This window comes from Misgurnus anguillicaudatus, chromosome 2, assembly GCF_027580225.2.
Source record: "Misgurnus anguillicaudatus chromosome 2, ASM2758022v2, whole genome shotgun sequence".
NCBI classification, from domain to species: domain Eukaryota; kingdom Metazoa; phylum Chordata; class Actinopteri; order Cypriniformes; family Cobitidae; genus Misgurnus; species Misgurnus anguillicaudatus.
Genome location: NC_073338.2, coordinates 45,692,812 through 45,718,514, shown reverse-complemented (window position 1 = coordinate 45,718,514; position 25,703 = coordinate 45,692,812). Strand labels below are relative to the sequence as shown.

The following is a 25,703-nucleotide window of genomic DNA, read 5'->3' as shown; positions in this document are numbered from 1 at the left end:
AAAATGTTCTTCTTTAAATATATAAACATACAATATACCAAATGAAAGAACAGAACCTCTGCTTTCAAAAAAAAAACGTTTCATCCTACCTTCAGTAGTTCTTTTGTAATCAGCTTTTGAATATGGGTAGGTTTCTGCAAAAACACCACATTTTGAGCAAAAAGCTGAGATAATTCCATTTTTGTGACGGACTTTTCATAGAGATCCCATTCAGAGCGATCTTTAAAACAGACACGGACATGCAGCAGGTTGCCATAGGGCAATAATTCCGGTTTTAAAAAGTTGCGGATAATAGCGGTATTGCGGAAAGACGGAAATACTCTTCATTGGCGGGGAAGCATTTTTTCTCTTGATTGACGAGATATCTGGTCAATGGCGGGGAAAGAGTTAAGCTGCCTACCTACAACGAGCTACTTGACTTAAAACACATCTGAAATGACAACTTGAATTGCTACGTGTTTCCATGATACGGCTTTCCTTCTGATATCTCTGTAGGAGCTCCGGGAATTCCGAGTATAAGCTTTTCGTCTTATTTGTTTGGATGCCCCATTTCTATTGGGCGCGCGGGAAATCGGCACAAAGTGCAGTGCAAAAGTTAAAACTATTTTGAATTTTGACAGCGGCGTAAGCGCAAGCTGTGCTCTGCTGCACTTGCGCTCTGCTCGATGCAACAATAAACTGCTCTTGTGCGGCGCAAGCCATTAACATGAATGGGTTTCATAGCGCAGCGCACACCGCGTCCTATGTGAAAGCTGCATTACACAGCGGGTAACCAGCAGATGTCCTCAACACCCTGCAGTCGTGTAATTCTAAACAGTGAATTTAGTTTATGTAATCTAAGTTAATATCATACCTTTTGGCGTAGTCAGTGTGGTAGGAAAAAAGCATTACGTGGTGAATTTCACAGCAACTGCATCAGTGCTGGTTACCTGAGGTAATTTTATGCTAGACCTCTGCATTGTGCTTTTCCATTGTCATTTCAAGTGTGCGTGCACTTTAAGTTCAAATAGATTTGATTGGCTGTCAATGATTTATCGTTCGTCAGGTGGGAAAAATCGCACAGAAAGTGATCCCAATGACATCGTTCGTTGTTTCTTTATCGTTATAGTTATGGTGTGAACTCTAATATAAAACGATTTTCAAAACTATATTTTTTATAGTTATCGTTTTAATGTGAACGGCCCTTAATCCTTTAATGATTTACCCATGCTGACACAATAATGTCTCAGTTTAAATTCACTGTTTGTTAGATGTATGTGATGAATTTAAGTAATTAACCATGTCAACACAGCCCTGGGATTAATAAACGGACAAGTTGATGTTCTGCTAAATCAACCATCATCACCTCCCTGTTCCTCCGGCGATCCTCCGGCCCTTAATTGTGCTCAACGGAAGAGGGGACACCATGGATTCATTAACACAAAATGTGCAATATCCACGGATCACACCTAACACTCCTGACATATGGGAGGTGAATGGATCAAATCCAAAGCAAGCTGAACGACGGCACTTAACCCGATTAAAGCAAACAGGCATTTTTATTTTAGACGCTTTTTAACAATTTGAAATTAAATTGAACAATCAAAATCATACATATCTGGCTAATAACCAGTAAAAAGCAGTAACACCCGAGGGGGATAATTAAATGCAACCCCTATCAGTAAGGAAGACAGGGAAGTCATATCAGTATCACACCCTGTTTACACCTTAACCTCATGTTCCTGTCAATCAACAGTCACCGCAGGATATCCTGCTCATGATTGACAGCTGTCTTTGGGCCTAATGAGCTTTCACATGTTTTAACAGAGACGCCTGTCGTTTCTGCTCCTTATCATCCGCCTCACATCTCCGCTCACCGGCATCTCTGCTATCTGCCGCTGAGGAACCGTCCGAGTGTGAAAGAGACCAAATTGTTTGCTTACAATGCATGGGACATTTCATTGAGATGTCTGATGTGAATTTAAAACACGTTTAATAAAAGGATACCGTTTCTCTCTTCGAGTTGAAAATGGTTGACCCGGCTAACGGTGCGCCTGTCACCGGTGCTTTGAATCTCGCCTGAATACATGAATACAGGCAACGAATGATCAGTAAACCCCATAATTGCCAACATGCCACATTCACATCACGGAAAATATGAGAGCGCTCTGAACAGAAAGTATTTAAGACAAAAAAGAAAAAAGTATTTCATATTAATATTAAAGATCTGCGGCACAGTAGGGCTAATGATGCCCTGAATGCCTATTAAAAAAACATAATAGAGAATTCCAGAACTAGGAGCGCTGCATTTGGGAGACAGGCCATTGGAACTCCTGTCACTTGTCTCTGATCAAACACATGGGGAATATAAATGGGGGGTTTTCCAGGAAAACGTTGACATCCTGTCATCCAGACAAAGCAGTTTTTCTTGAAGGGATTCGTGGAATAAATAAGAATGAGAAAATGAGTTTTGTCCAGCTGCGTCACGTAACATGGCACACATTTCCCATTCAAATGAAAGAAATGACACGCCTGGACAATGGCTTACCAGTGAGCTGGTGTAGGTAGGATCGGAGGTATCTTCTTGTAGATATCGGGACAGGCCGAAATCGGACACCTTGCACACCAGGTTGCTGTTGACCAGGATGTTGCGCGCGGCGAGGTCTCGGTGGACGTAGTTCATCTCCGAAAGGTACTTCATCCCAGCTGCGATCCCCCTCAACATCCCCACCAGCTGGATCACTGTGAACTGCCCGTCGTTTTGCTGTAACATTAACATAAAAATCACAACTATAACACAATGTTCACAACAGATCACAGTTTAGTCTTGGAGGTACACAATGACCTCTTGACTATGTAATGATTATGGAATGGGTTTGGCCTTTGGTTGTTTGAGAAGAATGTTGTCCCACGTCAATGGTCCTGTCTCTAAGAAAGCGCATGAGATTTTGAAGACTTTTAGCTTGACCGTTGTTCCTTCTGAAAGGTTCTTTTTAGACCTGGTACTGTATGAAGATGTGAGAGAGAGACACATGCCCATTCCCACTTGGTGTTTTAGGGGCTAATCACACCAAAAACCATTTAAACGCTTAGAAACGCAGGGCGTTTCTTAAAAAAAAAGAGCACTGCGACGTTGCTTATTATATTGCTAGGCAACCACCGGGTCAGCGGTCTTGTCAATCAAATATTGAAGGGTGAGCGCTCTTTTGCTGTTAACGGTGATATTAGCAGAAACTTTAAAAAGAGGACGCTTGCTCTGACCTTGTTTGAGGGTAAGAGGTGCACAAACACACAGGAGACAGTGGAGTCCGGTTGATCCAAACAACTGTAAACCTCCCCTCATTCTGCAAAAACTGCATGGCATTTGGCGCGCATAAATAGCACGCATACGCTCCCTGCCCATAGAATATCATTAAAAAAAGGCGCCTGCAACTGCCATAAACGTTTTTGGGGTGATCAGCCCCTAAATCTGTCTTTTTTGTTAACTTTTGACCCAGTCTGTCAAGATTACTTTGAGAGGATGTTCTATGGGTGAGTTATTTAAACACGAGTGAGGGTTTAACTTAAATCATAGACTTTAAAAAATATGGACGTAGTGTCCGTGACATCACCCATAGGTTTGTGAAGAGCTTGTTTGAAGCCAACAGTAGGCAGTGCCTGCTGTCGCCACTTTGGCCGTGTGTCACCGCGCATCACTCGCAGATAACCGAGTGAATAATAAAAGGCTGAGGTGAGTTAAGCTCAGTTGTCACGAGGCTCCAAATTAGATATATAGACCAAAAACACTTTTTGTACCAGGCTGTAAACAAATTTTCTACTGTAAAGTTGGGCATTTGACTCCCCTTTGGCGGCAGGCTACAAACAATTTTTTTACTGTAAAGTTGGGCATTTGACTCCCTTTTGGCACTAGGCTGTAAACAAATTTTTTTCTGTAAAGTTGGGCATTTGACTCCCTTTTGGCGGCAGGCTACAAACACATTTTTTACTGTAAAGTTGGGCATTTGACTCCCCTTTGGCGGCAGGCTACAAACAATTTTTTTACTGTAAAGTTGAGCATTTGACTCCCTTTTGGCACCAGGCTGTAAAAAAAAAATTTTCTGTAAAGTTGGGCATTTGACTCCCCTTTGGCGGCAGGCTACAAATAATTTTTTTACTGTAAAGTTGGGCATTTGACTCCCTTTTGGCACCAGGCTGTAAACAAATTTTTTTCTGTAAAGTTGGGCATTTGACTCCCCTTTGGTGGCAGGCTACAAATAATTTTTTTACTGTAAAGTTGGGCATTTGACTCCCTTTTGGCACCAGGCTGTAAACAAATTTTTTTCTGTAAAGTTGGGCATTTGACTCCCCTTTGGCGGCAGGCTACAAACAATTTTTTTACTGTAAAGTTGGGCATTTGACTCCCTTTTGGCACTAGGCTGTAAACAATTTTTTTCTGTAAAGTTGGGCATTTGACTCCCTTTTGGCGGCAGGCTACAAACACATTTTTTACTGTAAAGTTGGGCATTTGACTCCCCTTTGGCGGCAGGCTACAAACAATTTTTTTACTGTAAAGTTGGGCATTTGACTCCGTTTTGGCACCAGGCTGTAAATAATTTTTTTTCTGTAAAGTTGGGCATTTGACTCCCTTTTGGCGGCAGGCTACAAACAAATTTTTTACTGTAAAGTTGGGCATTTGACTCCCTTTTGGCGGCAGGCTACAAACACATTTTTTACTGAAAAGTTGGGCATTTGACTCCCTTTTGGCACCAGGCTGTAAACAAATTTTTTTCTGTAAAGTTGGGCATTTGACTCCCTTTTGGCGGCAGGCTACAAACAATTTTTTTACTGTAAAGTTGGGCATTTTACTCCCTTTTGGCACCAGGCTGTAAACAAATTTTTTACTGTAAAGTTGGGCATTTTACTCCCTTTTGGCACCAGGCTGTAAACAAATTTTCTACTGTAAAGTTGGGCATTTGACTCCCTTTTGGAGCCAGCCTCTAGCAGCCCATCAATGAATTGTACTGCTTTCCAAACTAAGGTGTGCATCAAGAAATCACATTCGAGTTGAGAAACACCTAACTAAATAATTTAAACATTTCAAGTCATGATTCAACAAAAACTTTTGTATCAAAATGTCTTCTAAATGTATGCAAAAATTCAAGAAAACCTAAAACCACTCATACGCAATAATCATGTATGCTATAATCAAATACAAGGCTATAATTATAATGTTTATAATAATGTTGATATATAAAATTTACATAATTATATTTTATATTATAATATTTTCTGAATTATATATTATTATACATGATCTATATTATTATTATATACATTATATTATACATTATTATAGGCTAGCCCAGTGGTTCCCAAACTTTTTCAGCGTGTGGCCCCCCTTGTGTACGGTGCATTCCTTCGTAAGAAAAATTTCCCCAAAGAAAATTTGTGACAAAAAACTGTTCTAAAACTCAACATTTTAATAAAAAAACATGAAATTATACAAAAAAGTAGTGCTTTTGGTTAGTAGCCTTAGTTTGTTTTTAGGTTTAATAACACATAATTCATGATAAATTAATGTATTTCATAAAATGTCATAAAACTGGGCCCCCCTGGCAACATCTCGCGGCCCCCAGTTTGAAAACCACTGGGCTAGCCTACTTATTTTTTCTAAACATATAACAAAGATCCGTGTAATGACAAATATTCATGCTTTCCTTTCTCCCTTTTTAAATCTCTATTTTAAGCAGCTGATTAATGCCTAATGTAGCCTGAATGTCAAAAAGTTTTCGTGAGCAGTTCAAGTGTGCGTATAAATATTAAAAAACGTACGCGATTATTAGTGAATGAGACCCAATGTTTATTAATAAAATCATCAGTTAATACAGAGACAGAATATTTAATCACCCAGAACCATGGAGTAAAATAAAAATCTTGTGAATTTACGTGATGATAAAAGAGTTCTTCTATGACACATTGATTTTAATTTGTTAATTTGGCTTCACCTTTTTTCACGCACCCATCTGTTCAGCAGTAGTCGTGTCTAAAACATGTTTAAAACACACAGCGGGAGATCGAACGGCTCCTTCTCCTTAACTTCTGTACATAGCCGGCATGTTGCTAAACGAAAGAGCTTTGAGCCGAACGTAGGATAACAAACAGGGACGAGAAGCGGATCGATGACGACGCCACTCGGATATGCTGGATTTCTAAGCCGACTTCAAAGAGCCCTTTATTGTGGCACCAGATCAAAGCTAGAGGAAAACCAATCCATGAGATGAAAAAAAAATGGGCTGAACATTGATTAAGTAGTATATTCCTCTACGCAAGAGGAACAGGGTGAGAGAGAGAGAGATTGTACTGACCCTTAGGAAGGAATCAAGAGCCCCGTTCTCCATAAACTCCGTGACGATCATGACCGGCCGACTCTTGGTGACCACGCCCTCCAGACGAATGATATTGGGGTGGTCGAACTGGCCCATGATTGACGCCTCTGACAGAAAGTCCCGCCTCTGTTTCTCAGAATAGCCCGCCTTCAGAGTTTTAATGGCAACGTAGATTTCTCGTTTCCCGGGAAGTTTAAGTCGACCTTTGTACACTTCTCCAAACTCGCCTGGAGGAAAGTGGGTGAAAGAAAGTGAGGACGAAGAAAATTTATGCTTACATAGCTCGCAGCTGTTAGCCATCATAACAATCACAGGATGGAGGACAGGACCACTTTATCAGACTAAATCTCTCTTTCATTGTCAGACACATTCATAAAAAAGATTGAATTCAGGAAAAAATCTGATGCTATTCACACATACCTACAGACACGGATACAAATCACCAATGCACAAACACCACACACCTGCACCAATAACTTCTTCGATTTTGACAGTGGAGACATCGATTTCTTTGGCGAACTCTCTCACGGCTTCATTTGGGTCTTCGTAGGTGAAAGGGTCGATGTAGATCTTCATGCCAGGAGAGCCGGGTAGGGTCGGGCAGCCCATGGGTGTGTGGCAATTAGACAGATCGGGTCTCAAAGTCAGTTCTGGAAAACATGAAAATCCAACAACATTACTCACAAGCATTTTTAATTTTCAACGAGAAGCCATAGAACTGTGAAAACATCACGGTAAATCTACAGTATTATAGGATTTAAACATAAGGACGCTGGTCGTTTATTGTGCAGCACTTCTCTTCATATATATTTAATGCATTTACAGAAGCAGTGAACAAACAAATCCAATCTGTGTGCTTAACAAAAGCAATCTAAAACAGAGTGGATTTATGTGAAATATAAAAATGGGCTATAAAAATGATTACAAAAGCCATCACCTTTGATAACAACAACAATTTCTCATAGAAACACAGAAAGAGAATAGAGTGAAATACAATTGACTAAATAACAAATAATGTTGCAGCAAATGATTTTTAGTTCAATACTTAAAAAAAAATATTTTCTTGATGACGTTTTCTACGAAATCTTAAGAAATTAATTTCATATTTACAAACCTTTACAGGGTTAAAGGTCTTGACTGGTAAAGCAGTGCATTCTATAAATATAAAGGAATGTACTGTAGTATACACTTTATGTATTACTAGACATATTATATCAATTGCTTAAATTATGCTTAAATCAGCTTAATAAAGTGGCACAGAGATGATGTATTTTTGTAGACCAACCTGAAAGGTTAGCAGGACCATTAAAGTCCATTAATTTATCCAATAGACTTTTAGATTATCACAAAAAATAAGATAAAATAAGATTTTATTAAATGTGGCTTTGAAAAATAAAATAAAATAAAATTATAATATAACTAGGGCTGTCACAATGATTAAATAATAATCTCATTGTGAATGTTTGACCTCATCGCGATGATTTCAGATCACCACAATGATTGCACATCTCTCTAAAAAACACAAGGGGGAGCTGCAGCACCTGTATAAATGAGACCATATCAGATTACTTTTAAATATGTGTTATGAGCATTTATATTTACTGCCAGGTAGCCTTGCAAAATATTTAATTTAAATAATCACAACAATGTGTGAAAGTTATTTCATAAACAAGCAAAAAAAAGTATGAAAACATATAAATGAAACAGACTACTGTAAATGTTAGGTTAGCAATCTCAGTGGCTCATATTGCTGCATTTGGAATAAAAATGGAATTAATATTATTTCTCTCTATAGAAATTTGAGGTAAACATATAAAATCAATCAATATTTTTACCAAATATGCATGCCTTTGAAATTCTTGGAATCAACTTGGAGCTTAAACTAAACTTCAGTTATTGCAAGAGGGAGAAATTTTTACTTTTAAGTTTTACTCAAATGTTTTACTTAAAGGACAAGTAATAGAACGGTTTTGACAGAAATTTGGACATATGATGCTGGCCCAAGAATTTTTGGGTGTTTGTTGTTTCGCTCACCACCTCTACAATGGCTGCATAGGTGCACCGGAACAATCCCTCCCAAAATGCACCAAACTGTCGTCTACAAAGACGCGAAACTCACCGAGTGGTCAGGGGTGTTCACTGGTATGCTCACACAAAAATCGCTGCAAAATACGCATTCCAACAGGTTTTATCGTAGTTTTTGTCCAACTCCATTGACTTGTATTAGATGTGCTGAAAGGTACGGTATTACGTCTTTGTAAACGAAAATTTAATGCATTTTAGGAAGGATTGTTCCAGTGCACCTATGCAGCTATTGTAGAGGTAGTGGGTGATAGAACAGAAACCGGAAATTCTCGGGCCAGCATCATATGTCCAAATTTCAGTCAAAACCGTTCTATTTCATCATAAACAATCTGAAAACTGGGCTTCAAGTGTAAAATACCTAACTTTTTCTTACATTTTTTAAGGCCATCAATTTCCTCTAACTTTTATGTAAATTCAACTTAAAATTTTCTTTTAACAAATGTGACCCTGGACCACAACCCTGGACATACCCTGGTCGCATGGGTATATTTGTTGCAATAGCCAACAATACATTGTATGGGTCAACATTATACATTTTTTTATGCCAAAAATCATTAGGATATTAAGTAAAGACCATGTTCCATTACGATTTTTTGTAAATTTCTACCATTAATATATCAAGAATATATTTATTATTAGTAATATGTCTTGCTAAGGACTTCATTTGGACAACTTTAAAGGCAATTTTTGAAATATTTAAAATTTTTGCACCCTCAGATTCCAGATTTTCAAATTGTTGTATCTCGGCCAAATATTGTCCTACCGTAACAAAACATACATCAACAGAAAGCTAATTTATAAGCTATCAGATGATGTATAAATCTTAATATCATAAAGTTGACCCTTATGACTGGTTTTGTGGTCCAGTGTCACAACTGTGTTGTTTAGTACAGGTACTGTTGTTTTCATCAACTCTCTCTCTCTCTCTCTCTCTCTCTCTCTCTCTCTCTCTCTCTTTCTCTCTCTCTCTCTCTCTCTTTAAAAACCATCACGGATTGGTGACATCATTAATAAGCCGTGGGAGCACCAGACGGTTGCTGTGAATCTCTTTCTCTCTCTCTCTCTCGGTTTCTCAGATAGAGCCGAATCAAATTCTCGTCTGTCTGTATCCCCCACAGGAGCTCATAAACAGATAAAAGCAACGCGCTATCAAACCGCTGTTAATGGCAGAAGATGAAACTTCATGTGCAAACATCACTATCTGTGTGTGTGTGTGTGTGTGTGTGTGTGTGTGTGTGTGTGTGTGTGTGTGAGAGAGAGATACAGATGATACAGAATCTAATCTCAAACATCAGAGAGAAACGACGACCCACACAAACAAAGCCTACATTACACCGGCTCAAAAATAAAGCGCTCATATCCGCTGCCCATAAAAGACCCCGAAGCAGGTGTGAAATCTGATGCAATGAAGCTGAAAGACACGAGCGAGAGATCATCTGCTTCAGAAAGAGAAGGAATGTTGACATCGAAGGGTGAAGAGGCGAGGGTATGACACTCAGCGTGATACAGAAATGCCAGCAGACTTTCACCGATGTCTTCAAACACAATAATGAAGCAAGTTCTCTAGTGGGTGTGAAATGACACAAAACTCAAAGACAACATGGTTTACAATTCATCACCATGCGTTATACTAAAGACAGAATTACATTTGTACCCATAATCTTTACAAAGGACTTCAGAAAGAAAATATAAAACTAAAGCGAAATGTAAAACTAATGTGATGGTGCTGTAGGTGGTTGCCAAGTCATTGCTATTCGGTTACAACACTAAAATAAATTCTTCTCTCAGCCAAAGGCCTCATACACACAGCGTATAAATTTGGTTTTCACGTCACCTTTTAGTGCTTAATCCTGTTCTGTACACACACACTTCAGTAATTTATGGGACTGACAACCACATTCTACAACCAAAATAACTCCCACAAAATGCAGGTATTGACAACCACATTTACAGAAACTGAAAGCTGTTAACGTACATCATAGACACGACAGGTCTCTCTACTGAAAAACTAGACTGGAAAGGCATAAAATCTTCTGTATGCGCAGTGCAGAAAATGACAGGCGCACGAGCATTTGCTTACAAGTGTTGCCAGATCTTGCACAGAAAAAATAGCGAGCAAGAAAAATCCAATAATAAAAAAATCCAAATGCTGTACCTCAAAGATCAAAATACTGGGACCGGCACATTCTCACTTTACATCAAAAACTTGATTGCTTCATGAGCCAAAAGCCACAAACGGTTAAGCGCCATGGTTATGCAAGCACAAAAAACAAGGACCTGGCAACACTGCAAGACAGCACTGAGAAATGCAACCTCACAAATGTGTACAACAGACTCCCAGACGGTGGTTTATAGCAAAACATTACACTGTGATATTATTTTCGTGAAGCTGTGAATGATAACCACGCGAGACAGCAAAGCGTTGCTATGGTTACCCGTGTCAATCACCTGAGTCTTGTTCCGTACACACATGGAGCGTCCATTTAGGAGATTCACTCCCGCATTTAAATGCGGCTGTCACTCCCAAAAGTTTGCAGTGTGTTTAAGACAAAAGCTTTCTACAGGAACCATTTCTTTCATATCTTTTAAAAGTATTCAGAGGCTTTTAAAAGAAAAAAAAACTTTTTAGGAAAAATAATGCTTTCATGGATATTAAAGGTTTCTTATGTCACGTTTCCACCAGGCAGTACGGTACAGTATGCTGTTATGTTCGTTTTGATTTTCAGTGGTACCAAAATAGTGTACTGTACCACTTTTTTGGGCCCCTGCCGTTGGGGTACCATCCCAGCTGTCCAGTACCAAAAGGGTGGAGCTAGATTCACTGCAAAGTGTTAATTGGTTGACCGACGATGCATGCTCCCGTAACGCCCAATGGTAGAAAATTTCGTTAGCAGCACAAGAGGTCAGCGAAACTATGCATAGTGTACATAACTGAACTGAATAACTAGCTGTCAACGTGCATCATGGACACCAGGAAGGGTGAAAAGTCTTGTGTATGCAGGGCGCAGAAAATCACAGAAACACGATCGTGTGTTGCCAGATCTTGCACATAAAAGGAAAATGAAAAAAAAAAACATTATGTGCTTAAAAAATACAAATGCACAAAAATACAAAAAATCGAAATATTGGGTCCGGCACATTTTCACTTTAATAACACCAAAAACCTGCACTTTTACAACACTGCAATTTGACCCGTTTGGATTTTTAAGCTTTTAGAAAAAACTGTTAACCTGTGATTTTATTCTTGAAATATTGTGACTATTTTATTTATGACCATGAACATGCATGCAAAGTTAAGATCTGGATCTGGGTATCGTTCTGCTTGAGAGAAATTAGTCATTATGGAACTATGAAGCTACACGATCCTTTTAGGAAGCTTTATTTTATGAGTATACTCACTGTAGTGTGTTCTGGGTGATTGCAAGGATGTTGCCAAGTGGTGGCTTTCAAGACCAATTTTAGAAACATAGTGTTCATTCATCAATAACTCAAAAAGCAAACAGATTACCTACACTCATTCTCTGGAGTAATGCCACATCTCTCAATATTCCTTATGGCTGAGAGAGGCGAATGAAAATATATACGTTAATATTTCATAACCACTTGATCCGCCTGAAACACCAACTACTCTGCAGCCCATTTCCACAAGACACAGAACATTGACTTCACTTTTGCATTGAACCTGAAGACACTAATACAGAAACCAAAAAAATCCAGTTTCTAAGCTGCTGAAAAGAGTGTTAAAACCTGTTAAGCTTTGTCTAAATCAGCCTGTTTGTGATTGTATCGAGACAATAGAGAGCTGCAGGGATGATATACTTTGTAGACAAAACCCAAAACTGAGTTAGCATGTTAGCACTTTCAATTCTCTCATTCGGAAGTCAATGGGTCTGTTGAATGAAGTTTTGGGTTAAAAACCTTGAATAAGATCTTTGGTTAACATAAGCTCAATATTATTTAAACACCAGTAATAACTCACTTGTGTCCTAACATGGGTGGTTGCTAACAAGCTGCAACATGGGACTACAGAGGTGGTCGGGAACTTTAAACGCCAAGAAAATCACAAAAACAAAACGACGCAACATGGCAACAATAGCCAAAAAAGATACAGTATGTAATTTTCAGTAAGCATGTTTCTAAATGATTTTTTTAATGTTTGAAGGAGTTGCCGTAAGCTTGGTGGGGACGATGTTGGAGTCGAGCGACCATAGTGTAGTTGGCTTATAGCCTACAGTTGGCATTTCATTTCTAGTAAATGCATTTAGACTTAAAAATTGATTAAAAAAATTGTGTTTATTTGTGAAGATTATCTTGATGGAAAAAACATGTAAGTATCAAAACCTTTTGATGATCACAGAGCTTATTATTTTGCAATAATCCAAAAATCCTATTGACTTTATGCTGAGGGAACCCGTGGGAGGCTAACTTCTGGGTTGGCCTACAAAAATCTGTCATCCCTGCAGCTCTCTGTTTGACACACTGTAGTATTTAGATTAGATTTACCACACCTCACTGATCTATCAGCTCTATTAAACAGCCATGCACCAATATTATAGCCATAGTACTGACACCTAACTCTCCTGAGAATCCATACAGCTTTCAAATCCACATTTTACACAAAACTGTATTTCCATTTTATGTCTACTGTTCATTTTTCCTCTTCACAGTAATTTAAGGCTTTGAACTCTATTGGGTGCTCATTAAAAGAGAAGTGTGTGTGTGTGTGTGTGTGTGTGTGTGTGTGTGTGTGTGTGTGTGAGTGAGTGAGTAAGAGAGAGAGAGAGAGAGAGAGAGAGAGAGAGAGAGAGAGAGAGAGAGAGAGAGAGAGAGAGAGAACTGGGTTTTCGTCCAAACATGAAGTTAATCTTTTCAAAATTCGCAAAAAAAAGGAAAAACAAACAAATGTGAATTAGGTGTGTTTCCATCAAGTTGTTCAAGCGCATAACGGCAGTATTGGTAACCAACAGTAAATTAAATAAGGCACCCTTAGAAAATGGAGACAGGGCTGCTCTGTACTCACGATGGGGCAAGTTATTAACTTATTAGCAGTGCAGTTTGTAATTGCCAAACTGAATGCTGTGCACTGAAGAAGGAATGCAGCATTTTTGATGCAGGCACTAGCAGCAAGGGCGTTTAATGTCCGCTACATCAGAATTTATTCGGCAAATGCGTTTCCATCTCCCATTATTCGCATTTACTGTTTTTCAAAAACCACCTCAAGCAAGCATGAATTAAGGGATTTTTATTTGAAATTTGGTGTCTCCATCACTTGTTGCTTAAGCAATACTTCAAATTGCGCATAAATGATGGAATAATGGAAACATTAATAGCGAAAGAGAGATAGAGAGAAACTCAAGCTAAGTAACTAAACCTTATGCAGAGGTGTCATGCCCATTCAAACCCATTGGAGCCAAATGGGTTTTGCAAGCAACCACCAAATCAAAGAAGCGTATCTGTTTAATATGCACAATATTATTATTTCTGCGCTGCATCCTCGTCATTTTCAGAAATTTTCGCCATTTTGATAGGGTGTTGGTCGTATTACATGTTACTCTATTTATAAGGAAGACGCTGCAGATTAAAGCACAACGAGAAGTTGTGCTTTAAAAGTGTATATTTGTTATTTTTCTTGTCAAAAATGACAATCGTTTCGCTAGATAAGACCCTTATGGCTCGTTTGGGATCGTTTATAGTCCTTTGAAACTCTGTTGAAAAAAACTGTTAAGTGTTGAGTTAAGTATTAAATGTTGGGCTCTATTAAAGTCCATTAAAATTATAAAAATCCTGCAATGTTTTCCTCGAGGGACATAATTTCTTGTCGACTGAACGAAGAAGGACATCGACATTTTGGATGGCATGGTGGTGAGTAAATTATCTGGATTGGAATATTCCTTTAATGGCACAATTAAACAAGTCATTAAACAGAACGTAAATAAACAAAAATGCCATTTTAGATGTCAATATGATCATTTAAAATATGTCATTATTGTGATTAAATTGATATAGTTAAAGTTAGTCAACACGTTTATTTTTGTGGTTTTCACATAAAGGCAGGGGGGCTTAGATTGTTAGAAATGTACTGTAAGTGGGAGTGCCATGGAAAAGACTGTAATTTTTGTGAGCTGGGCACATTGTGCCCCCTTTTAAAAAAAGTGGTGCATGACACGCCTGATTTATGTACTGTAACTCTGCAAAATATAAGTACAGAAATAGCTGCAATTTTGCAACAACAAAAATAGTAAAAGACTACCATTACAGTAAATCTACCTGAATTATCTCAGCCGATAAAGACAGATGTCAAAACTGAACCAGGTGAACTAACCCTGAACCTGAGCGCTATGGTTTGAAAGCTTGGGCCAGATGGTCAAACACTGAATAAACTTTGATGTAGGGAATGAGTGGAGATCCGGTCACCAGAAACATCTGGAGAACTTAGTAATAAAAGCTGACACAAATTACCATCCATTTACATTAACAGCATGTGTGTGTGTGTGTGTGTGTGTTCTGGAAAAGTGGATGTGTCCATCTGGGATTGAGTCATAAGGGTCAAAAAGATTTCAGTGGTTTTGCCAGGAGCGGCTCGTGACTTCTTTTCCGAGGAGGCGAAACTCATCAAAACATTGTCATGTATGTCTAAATGTGTGTTCCTTGCATAATGTGAACCTATGTGAGTCAAAATACGTGCCTGCTAAAGATGCTTCATAAGAGACACTCGCGTTGCCAGATACTCGCTTGTGTAATCAGAGTTAAATGTAAAGTTAGTGTCTTGCGAGACATGAGCGTCTCTTTTATCGTGAACTCTTTCAAGGCGCATGCAGCAGGCACTTATTTTGACATGACACGTGATGCACATAGGCTGGCATGTTGCACCGAACACATATTTTGACACCCTAAACCCATCTGAGGAGGCACTGCCACTGGGTTTTGGATTCATGACTGTACTTCTCAGCATTACATTGTATCATCAATTGTTTATATAACGACTCTGTTAAATGCTCTCTCGTTTCTATGTTGCTTTGGATAAGTGTGTGCTAAATGAGTAAAAGTACTCGTTAGGACAAAATCAGGTAATAACACCCTCGGTGATACAAACCCGTTGGCCCATCGCCCAAACAGCGCAGGTTTGATTATAGACTCTAACTAAACACAAATACGGCTATTAGTCTAAATATAGTAATTAACAGATGCATGTTACTCAGAGCTATTTGTAATAATATAAATAAACATTTTAACATAAATTCTTCTAAGAGTCAGTTGACCCTGAAACTAGTTTATGTTGACTAAAAATCGATATTGAAAATATGTAGTTTTCCAAATCTCTGCCTGACGTTGGTGTTGATATATTTTTTTTGCCAGACAGACTTTCTTAAACTTCTTCTGTATACCAGCACTGACTTCACACTTTCGCGTCTTAACAAAAGTTTTAATAATGCTAATGTCTGAAAGCTCTGGGTAGTCCTGTGACATTTCATCCAATTATATTCATAGTCGAGGGCCCTCAGCTTTGTTTTAGCTCATATGCATTGACATTCAAGAATGAATACATTTTGTAATTATCCAAATATTTCTCACGACAGCAGTAACACGTTTTCACGTCTTTCGCTTTTTGTTTGTTTCCACGTTCGCCTTCCTCTCTGTAAACTGTCCGTTTGATGTTCGAGTCTGGCTGTCACCGTCATTTGTTTACTTCTTCGTCTGCACTTACATTAATTAAATTCTGTTTCGCAGATCGCCCACCAAATCCTCTGAGAGGTTACGCTTACGAAGGAGACACAAAGTTTTCGCTTTCTAATGAGCCTGAAGCTTTTTTCCAGGCTATCAAAAGTCGACTGAAGCAAAAGCAGTTTGGGAATCGAGATGACGCTCAGGCCTGAAGCCATTCCTTCATTCCCCTCCTGATTATACAGCATCCCGCAGCACTTCCTGTACCTCACAGCTCTTTCCTAATGTCTGCTGTCTGTTTTCTTTCGCCCTAAATCAATGACCCTTTTCAGAACAGGTTCGCCCCAGAGGAAGGGGCGGAGTCAAGTTAAAATGAAAGGTGTCCATCAATGTCAACACGAGTGGCATAGTATCATAGCTTTTGCTCACCTCTACCAGTGCTGTAGTGCTGTAGTTTGTCGCTGTACACGGCCTCCTTATTGTACGCTCGTTTCCTACAGGAACAATATGATGATGAGAGAGAGAGAGAGAGAGAGAGAGAGAGAAAAGGAGAGAGAGATTTAAAACATCAATGGAGAGAAGTACATCATAAAAGAAGTACACCCTGAATACATAACACAAGAATTGTACAGAATTGTAAATGCATGATTGTAATTGCATTAGATAACACTTCATCAGATCAAGAGACGTCTACAAACAACTGATACTTTAAAAAAACTAGTCTAATGGACATTTTAAGGGATTTGTGTAATGTCAGGTCACACATGTACAGTACGCTATTAGAGTAACCACAAGTGTAGCTTATGACATATTTGACAAACAGAAAGTGTGACAACATTTGTGACTCGTGTTGGCAAAATCAGTCAAGAATGAGCAAAAAGTGTTTTTTATATTTTGGCATTCTCTATTAATCTATTCATTGTTTGAATCTGATAAATAAAATGCCAGAGCTACGCCATGTTTGAAGTTGACAGAGTCAGCAAAGTCAGATTTTTGAGTGATCAAAAGCAAAATAACTCCATCCATACCTTCAAATCACTGGTAAAACTAATAAGTTTAGGACACACAAATTTATAAAACTGTAATTCTGTGTAGATGTATACATATTAGGTTCGCGGCCTTGCAGTCAGTGCGAGAAAGATCGTCTTCATGTCTTATCGCTCTTAAAGGTGCAGTGTGTAACTTTTTGAAGGATCTCTTGACAGAAATGCAATATACTATACATTATATAATATAAACTACATTATCAAAGACCTTACCTAATGAACTGTTATGTGTTTATTAGCTTGGAATGAGCCATTTTTATCTACATACACTGCGGGTCCCCTTACATGGAAGTCGCCATTTTGTGCCGCCATGTTTTTACAGTAACCCTAACCCAGTAACCCTAAACGAACAAACTACTGTACAGAGCACGTTTTATCACTACTGTATAACAACATGTTTGTCCTGTGGCGGCTACCGTAGCTTCTCTATGCGTTTCGGTGAATGGTGGACTGAGCCGTTGGTTGCAATTCACAATCTCACTGCTAGATGCCGCTAAAATCTACACACTGCATCTTTAAAGGGATTGTTCAAACAAAAATGAAAACAATGTCATTAATCACCCTCATGTCGTTCCAAACCTGTGAGACCTCTATTCATCTTTGGAAACACAGTTTAAGTAAGATGTTTTAGATTTAGTCTGAGAGCTTTCTGACCCTCCATTGAAAATCTATGTACGGTATACTGTCCATGTCCAGAAAGGTAATAAAAACATCATCAAAGTAGTCCATGTGACATTAGTGGGTCAGTTAGAATTTGTTGAGGAATCAAAAATACATTTTGGTCCAAAAATAACAAAAATTGAACGCGCGTGCACAGTGACGCTGCTGACGTGTTATCCTCAGACATGTTTGCGGAAAAAAAAATTAAATTTACAGCGTGCGTCTCCCTTAGACTGTAAGCGAAGCTCGGGTGCAAAAAAAGCTGGGGCGCACCAGATAACATGTCAGCAGCGTCACTGCAATCTCGTGCACGCGGTTCACAACAGACTCGAAAGAGAAGATAATGCTGAATAAGGTCGTAATTTTTGTTCATTTTGGACCAAAATGTATTTTCGATGTTTCAACAAATTCTAACTGACCCACTGATGTCACATGGACTAATTTGATGATGTTTTTATTACCTTTCTGGAAATGGACACTATACCGTACATAGATTTTCAATGGAGGGTCAGAAAGCTCTCGGACTAAATCTAAAACATCTTAAATTGTATTTCCAAAGATGAACGGAGGTCTTACAAGTTTGAAACGACATGAGGATGAGTCATTAATGACATTATTTTTATTTTTGGGTGACCTATCCCTTTAATAGCTATTTTAACATCAATCAAGTCCTGCACTTTATTTTTTAATTCCTGCATCTCTTAAAACCGAAACCAAAATATCAGATGCACATCTTTGTATTAGATTAAGCATTTAGGATGGTACACCTATCAGAAAATGTACAATAAAGATAATTTAAGATGTTTAATGCCTATTTAGAGTATTGAGATCACTAGACGATGGCTTGATGGACTTATTTTAATGAAAACCTCAATTTCGACCAAATTGACATTTATACTTCTTTTGCCTGTGGCTCAAAATTAGACGGTGCACATTTTGCCAACACGGGTCACATTTATTGTTTTTTAAATAACATTTACATTTAGGCATGCATTTGAAGTGACTTACAAAAGTGAGGAAACAATAAAAAAATCTTTCTACTCGGTTTTGCCATTTTGTTATCTAATCCATTGACATTCATACATTATCAAGTCTATCCAAACCCTCCTGGTGCTATGAGGTGGAAAATATTAGAAAAATTCAATATTTGAACATCTGGTTTTTCTGTGTTTCTGATTGGATGACGGTCATGGTCTGATGTATTGATAAATATTTGAAGCTGGCGTCAAACATGTATACTATACAGTTGAATGTTGTGCATTAGTCACTCGAAAAGTCCATTCAGAAGACCATGAGCACTTTTAACCAATACACGACCGACAGTCTGTCCTTATGTGGATGGTGAACATAAACCAGCAGCCATACATCTGGATTTAAAAGTCAATCTTACCTGCTACAGACTATAGATATAGCCACCAGAGACACAATGAAGACCACTCCAGCTGCCGCCGAGCCCGCAATCAATGGCAACTGTTCCCTTAGCTCGGATTTATAGTCGTCTAGACAGAGAACGAGATGGAGAGAAAGCATGCATTAGATACTGAAATGGCCACTTCCTATAGAGATGAAACAAGATGAAAGAACATAAACGTATGAAGATAACCTATTTAGGAAGGAGAAGCGTGTTTTGTGGACTGAGCATGATCAACTCGCAGTATGTTTGCGGCTACGACCTATTTGTTTACCAGTAGTGCATGCTTGTGACATTGCTCTAACGTGTGTCGCAGCCTACGATTCAATAGATGTCATCATCGTAGAGTTTACATGCTTGTCATACCCAAGTTTAAATGATCCATGTTGCACAGTGTGATCAGGTAATGATCTTATAGGAGTGTAAAAATCCTGCAGTGTATCCCGGGCTTTAGAGGCCTTTACTGCACCATCCCAGAGACAATTTTGTAAATTTTTCTGACAGTGTACTGCAGAAAGTTAGACAAGGATAATATCTCTCTGAGGAAAACATTATTCTGGCAACTAGATTTTCATCAGCACCATCCAAACATCTCTTTGCCTACTTTGTAAATCTTCTGTATAAGCCTAGATTATCTTTAAATGGCCTTCACAGCGGTGGCTTTTCGTGTGATCTGCTTATATTTTCAGTATTTCTGAAAAGTTTTAATGTTAATCGGTTCAGTTTTAAATTTAATTAGTTCATTTTTAATTACTTCTTATGTAAATGTAATGATTAATTACTTTAATTAGATGCATTCATTTGACTGTCACCTTTGTGGCAAAACACAGTGGGTGTAACAAATAAGACTGAAAAAGATTGTGATAAATACAGAAATCAAATGCAATTCATAAAGAACAAGAGCTGGGTAAAAAAACATATTATCCGATTTAATCCGATCTACAGTTTCAAAATTATCCTCAAAAAAGTATTAGCAATGTAACACTATATGGGATCCGTGCATTACATGTAGGTCTTAAAGTGACAGCACACCAAATAAATTCAGTGTCTGCAAAACTATGCACTGCAAAAAATGACTTTAATACTTAGTATTTTTGTCTTGTTTTCACTAATTCTTCAATTAACATGTATTTTCTTGATGAGCAAAATAACTTTAGTTTTTAGACAAAAAATATAAAATGCAAGCAAATTTGTGCTTAAAACAAGCAAAACAAAATCTGCCAATAGAATAATAATTTTTTTGTTGAATTAAGTGTTTATGAAAAACGTAAACTTATTTCAATAATTTTTTTTCTTATTCCAATTAATTAAAATTCATTGATCAAATGCCTGCTGGTTTGCTACCCTAAATTAGTCTAAGCTAGTCTCTGGTAAAGCCTGGTCAAGCTGGTAAAAATAGTTTCTAGGGTTGTGACGAGACATCCACGAGACGAGACACGAGATTTGGTTCACGAGAACAATACAATATTTTCACACTTTTTAAGAAGTCCTCAATGATAAAATAAATTAATGGGAAACTGAAATCACATTATTTTGAAATGTTTTAACTAATCTAGGACTGTTCCTAACAATTATTTTTTTAATTGATAATTAAGTTATTAGATTTGTTTGGTAATAAAAATAGACCCAAGTGAGTAATAACCTTTAAAAATACATAATAATGACAATGCAATAATAACTGGTTCAAATAAAGAATCAAAACAAGTAAACACATTACAGTAATATGTAGCCTTTGTAATAAAAAACAGCATTATGTATTATAACAAATGCATGCAGGGGGTGCTAACGGACCCACTTCTATTACTTTCACTTTAGATGCTTACTTTTAGCCAAACAACGTTTAAATGCATTTATATCTTTAATATTTGTCCAATTCTTTACAATAGAAATGATACAGCCACTGTTATTCTTGAGCAAGAACATGCAGATATAAAATCATGTAAACTCAGAGTGAGTTTAATCTGCTAAAATGCTTTACATCTGACACTGATCAACAGACAAACACAACCCGTCTCAGGCGAACATTATTGGAAACCCAAACAAAAAAGCCCTTGCAGTAGAAGACAGAATATAACACATGCACATTGCACTGGAAAAGGTTAAGCAAGAAACTTAACTTTATGCTGATATTAGGACAGTGGCCGTTTCTCAAACAGAAAGCTGCATCCTCCGGAGGTCAAATATGCAGGCTGCTTTATTTAAGTTAATTGAGCATTAAACATTTGCAAGTCATAAACATATTACAACAATTTATTTACTAAATAGTAATAATAGTAAACTTTATAATTGTTCATATTTTGTAATAAGACAAATGCAGTCTACAAATGCGACCTCCAAAGGACGCAGCCTTTGGTTTGAGAAACGGCCAGCATATCACATCCACGAGAAAACTTGTGACGTAATTATTTTCACAATACATATTTAATCTCGCGAGATCTCGTCAGGGGATATCTCGTTACACCCCTACTTTCCAAACCCGACTAAGAAACTGCTCAACTGGTTTACAGTAGGAGACCAGCTGGTGACCTTACTGGGAAACAATCTTAGATCAGCACACCAGTTTAACTAAAGCTGTTTTATCAGGAACGTCTCTCTCTACCCTACTAAATGAGGTTAAATACGGTTACTGAGCGTTTATGCGATGCTCTGGGAAAACATCACTAGACATTTCCATTGTACGTCGTCTTGTTCCTTGCATGCACCACAGAACATTTCATATACAACTCAAGAACCAGCTGTGTAGCCAAGTACCTAAAGTGCCAAAGCGTGTGTGTCATAAAGTAGTGGATTTTAACAATGAGAAAGATGCGCGATGGTCGTTCATGAGACGCTGAGTAATTCTGTAATGGCCGACAGGAAGCAGAGCTCGGTGTATACTGGGCTAAAACACACCTCATTTAACACAATCATTTCTTCGTCATTACACCTGGCTGTCAAAACAAGAGAGAGACTCCGGGGAGTGTAAGTGTGTGTGTGTAAGACTTTTCTCCCTGATGATTGGTGCAAATTGTCTTAACCGATGTCGTGTCGTGGCAGAATTCCAGTGAATGTGCCCGTCAGCTGGCACTGAGTGAACACGGCCACTAATTACTTTAGTGGGTGTGACGGCATGGATAAGCACACACACGCACATGAGCACGCACACACACATGAGCAGGTTTTTTGTCTTTTTTAGTGACACATTATTGTGTCCTTATCTGTACTTCAGTTGTGTTATCATGTAAATATGCCTGATTTACATGTTTTATGCATGTGGGAGTGGCTGTGTTACTTTGTCATTTTGACTGCTGCATGCATTTATGTGTTTGTTACATGCAATGCATGGCCATCGGAATTATTATATGTGGGTGGGACAAGACCCACCCACATTTTAAGACCAATGATTTTGGACCCACTAACTTTTTATCTAAATTAACGCATGTGCTTGTTCACTGTTTAGAGCGCTGTCAGTAAAATCCATTCCACTAGAGGAATGCCCTAATAAATTAAATGTTTTAACATCAGCCTTGACTTCCACGCTGCCGTTTCCTCAAATCCATTCCACTAGGCTTATTTAGAGTCCATATAAATTAAACTCCATTTCATGTTTTCATTACTTTCACCAACTGCACTCCTGGGAAGGCCGCAACTTAACGTAAACAAAGCATTTAGAAGCAATAAAAGCAAGTGTTTAATTAAAATGCACCAAAATACAGGATAATGGCATCTACTCCAGTAAATGTTTGGACCCACCAGCATTTGTTTAGCTCCCGATGGCCAATGCATTTATGTGTTTGTTACATGCAGTTATGTGTGTGTTACATACATTTCTGTGTGTGTTACATGCATTTCTGTGTTTGTTGCATGCATTTCTGTGTTTGTTGCATGCATTTATGTGTTTGTTACATGCATTTCTATGTTCGTTACATGCATGTATGTGTTTGTTACATACATGTCTGTGTTTGCTACATGTATTTATGTGTTTGTTGCATGCATTTATGTTTTTGTTGCATGTTTTATGTGTTTGTTGCATGCATTTATGTTTGGTGCATGCATTTCTGTTTTTGTTACATGCATTTATGTGTTTGGTGCATGCATTTATGTGTTTGGTGCATGCATTTATGTGTTTGGTGCATGCATTGTATTTGTTGCATGCATTCATGTGTTTGTTGCATGCATTTATATTTTTAGCGCATGCATTTATGTGATTGTTACATACATTTATGTGTTTGTTACATGCATTTATGTGTTTGTTACATGCATTTAGTTGTTTGTTACATGCATTTATGCTTTTGGTGCATGCATTTATGTGTTTGTTACATGCATTTAGATCTCTTGAACCTAAATGAAATGTGAGATGTGTTTGCTAAATCAACAAAACTGGTGGTTGCCCAAGACTTTTGCACTATACTGCATGTATGTGTTTGTTGCATGAATGCATGTATGTGTGAATGTCTTTGGTCCATTCAAGGTCCATGAAACATCTACATGCATGTATGTTATCAACAAACATGCATCACATCATCTAACAAAAGGCCCATGTTCATACAACAGAGCAGACCAGTGAATGTTTCTGTCTCACATTATCAGGGCAGTTCGGCTATATTAACACCAACATGACAGATAAGACAAGCAGGGTTGAGAAAAAAATTAATGTGTGAGCTGGACAGGAAAAAGTGTGCACTTGTGAGGCTCCCAGCAACTAGCCAGCTGCCTGGCGGATGTCTTATAGAGTCGAGTCCTGCTGGCATACTGTGTCTGTAAGTGTGTGTGTGTGTGTGTGCGTGCTTGTGTGTGTCCCTGGCAGAGTCATCAGGCGGGACATGCTATGCTATAGATACAGAACCATTAATCAAAGCCATGAGAGGGATAGAGGTTATGTGAGAGAGAGAGAGAGAGAGAGAGAGAGAGAGAGAGAGAGAGAGAACGAGAGAGAACGAGAGAGAGAGACAGGTAGAGAAAGAGAGATATATATATAGAGAGAGAGAGAGAAAGAGAGAGAATATTTGGCTTTATGTATCTTCTTACTGTTTTAAAATTTGAAACGGTCTAAAATTTCACATGAACCAAACATAACTATACACCTAAATAAAGCTCATATTTAATAAACTTACTTGTATACAAACTGACTCACTTTCATCTGCGAGAGGATACAAAATAACTAATAGAAAGCAAGTATCAATGGTATGAAAGTGGCATAACACAAACACACACACGGGTATTGGCGTGGAGGTTCATACCATCTGTGAGGGTTTGGAAGCACATTTTGCTGCTGTATTTGCCGAAACCGGCGACTGTCCTGGCGCGAACCTGCATCACATACACAGTGCCTGAACGCAATCCATCCACACGAGCTGTGTTCGTCTGACTCTTCACCTGTGTAGAGTTCACTTCAGATAAATCCTGATGAAGAGAGAGATGAGATTTCAAAGATTATTGATTTGTTTTTATAGGACCATAATGTTAATATAAGATAACAATGAGATTAAACAGAGAGCAAATCAAGACTCATTGCCAAGATATCATACAGTACTTGGTCTAAACCGGCTTCCTACATGGGCTGCACGACAAAATTGAAGAAATTGCGATTTGAAAACTTTCAATATAAAATATGCAATATAAGAATGCTTTAAGTTTATAAAATCAAATTAAATTAAATTCTAGTAATAAAAAATAAATTATATAACAAATAAACTCAAAACATAGCTTGTTGGTTTAACTAAATAAAATGATGACACCTATTTTCACACAAATGAACTGATTTATCTGAACAAAAGCTGTGGAAATTGTACTCAAAAGTAAAAATTAAGTTCACTCAACTTATTTTATTTAAATTCATTTGGGTTAAGCCAACTTACTTTACTTGCCCTTTCGTTGGACAATTAAAAAAAATTCACTGGCATTAATGTAGTTTTGGAGCACCTACAAGCACTAGACTGTAGGTGTCCCAATTTACCCTAGTGAACAATTGCAAAATCACTAAAGATGCAACTAGAAATATTGCAAATAATGAAAGTCAGAATGTAAAAAATGAAAAAACTGAACCGAAACTGACCTGCACATTTGAAGCAAAGGTATTTGATAAACGTATAATAAGTGCCGAATGCATTCGTTTAAAACCCTGGAGTCGAAAAATGTGGGGACGATTTTGTTTCCTCATCAAAGCGGAATCAACTTAAAATACTTCATTATAAATCATACACTTGCGTGCAAAACATGATTTGAAACTGTGAAGAGTCTACTTTTATTTGTGTAACAACATATCTTTGTGTTTTGGCAAACAAAGAAATTATACAGGGTGCGCTTACAGACGTCTCTCTCTCTCTCTCTCTCTGCCAACTGTCTCTCAAAACACGTTATCTCATTTTTGAAGAAGGCGGCGTTTAGCGGCTTTTGCATCTGAGCTCCTCATATCTTGCTGTCTTACTTCATAATGGCACGAATTGTAAATCTTAAGCTCATCTTTGTTTTCTTCATAATTCAGTTAAAAGTCAAAAATACAGCACAACATGCATA

General features: G+C 37.9%; 1 protein-coding gene across 1 annotated transcript in view; it reads right to left on the bottom strand.

Moving 5' to 3' along the window:
* Window positions 1-25,703, bottom strand: part of ephb1 (EPH receptor B1) — a 326,298-nt gene that overhangs the window by 26,344 nt on the left and 274,251 nt on the right. Inside the window, exons 7-12 of the mRNA XM_055203462.2 lie at window positions 24,428-24,590; window positions 19,188-19,296; window positions 16,521-16,585; window positions 6,809-6,994; window positions 6,324-6,571; window positions 2,528-2,743 (exon numbers count right to left, since the gene is read on the bottom strand). Of these exons, the coding sequence (XP_055059437.2) occupies window positions 2,528-2,743; window positions 6,324-6,571; window positions 6,809-6,994; window positions 16,521-16,585; window positions 19,188-19,296; window positions 24,428-24,590 (987 nt within the window). The remainder of the gene's footprint in view (window positions 1-2,527; window positions 2,744-6,323; window positions 6,572-6,808; window positions 6,995-16,520; window positions 16,586-19,187; window positions 19,297-24,427; window positions 24,591-25,703) is intronic.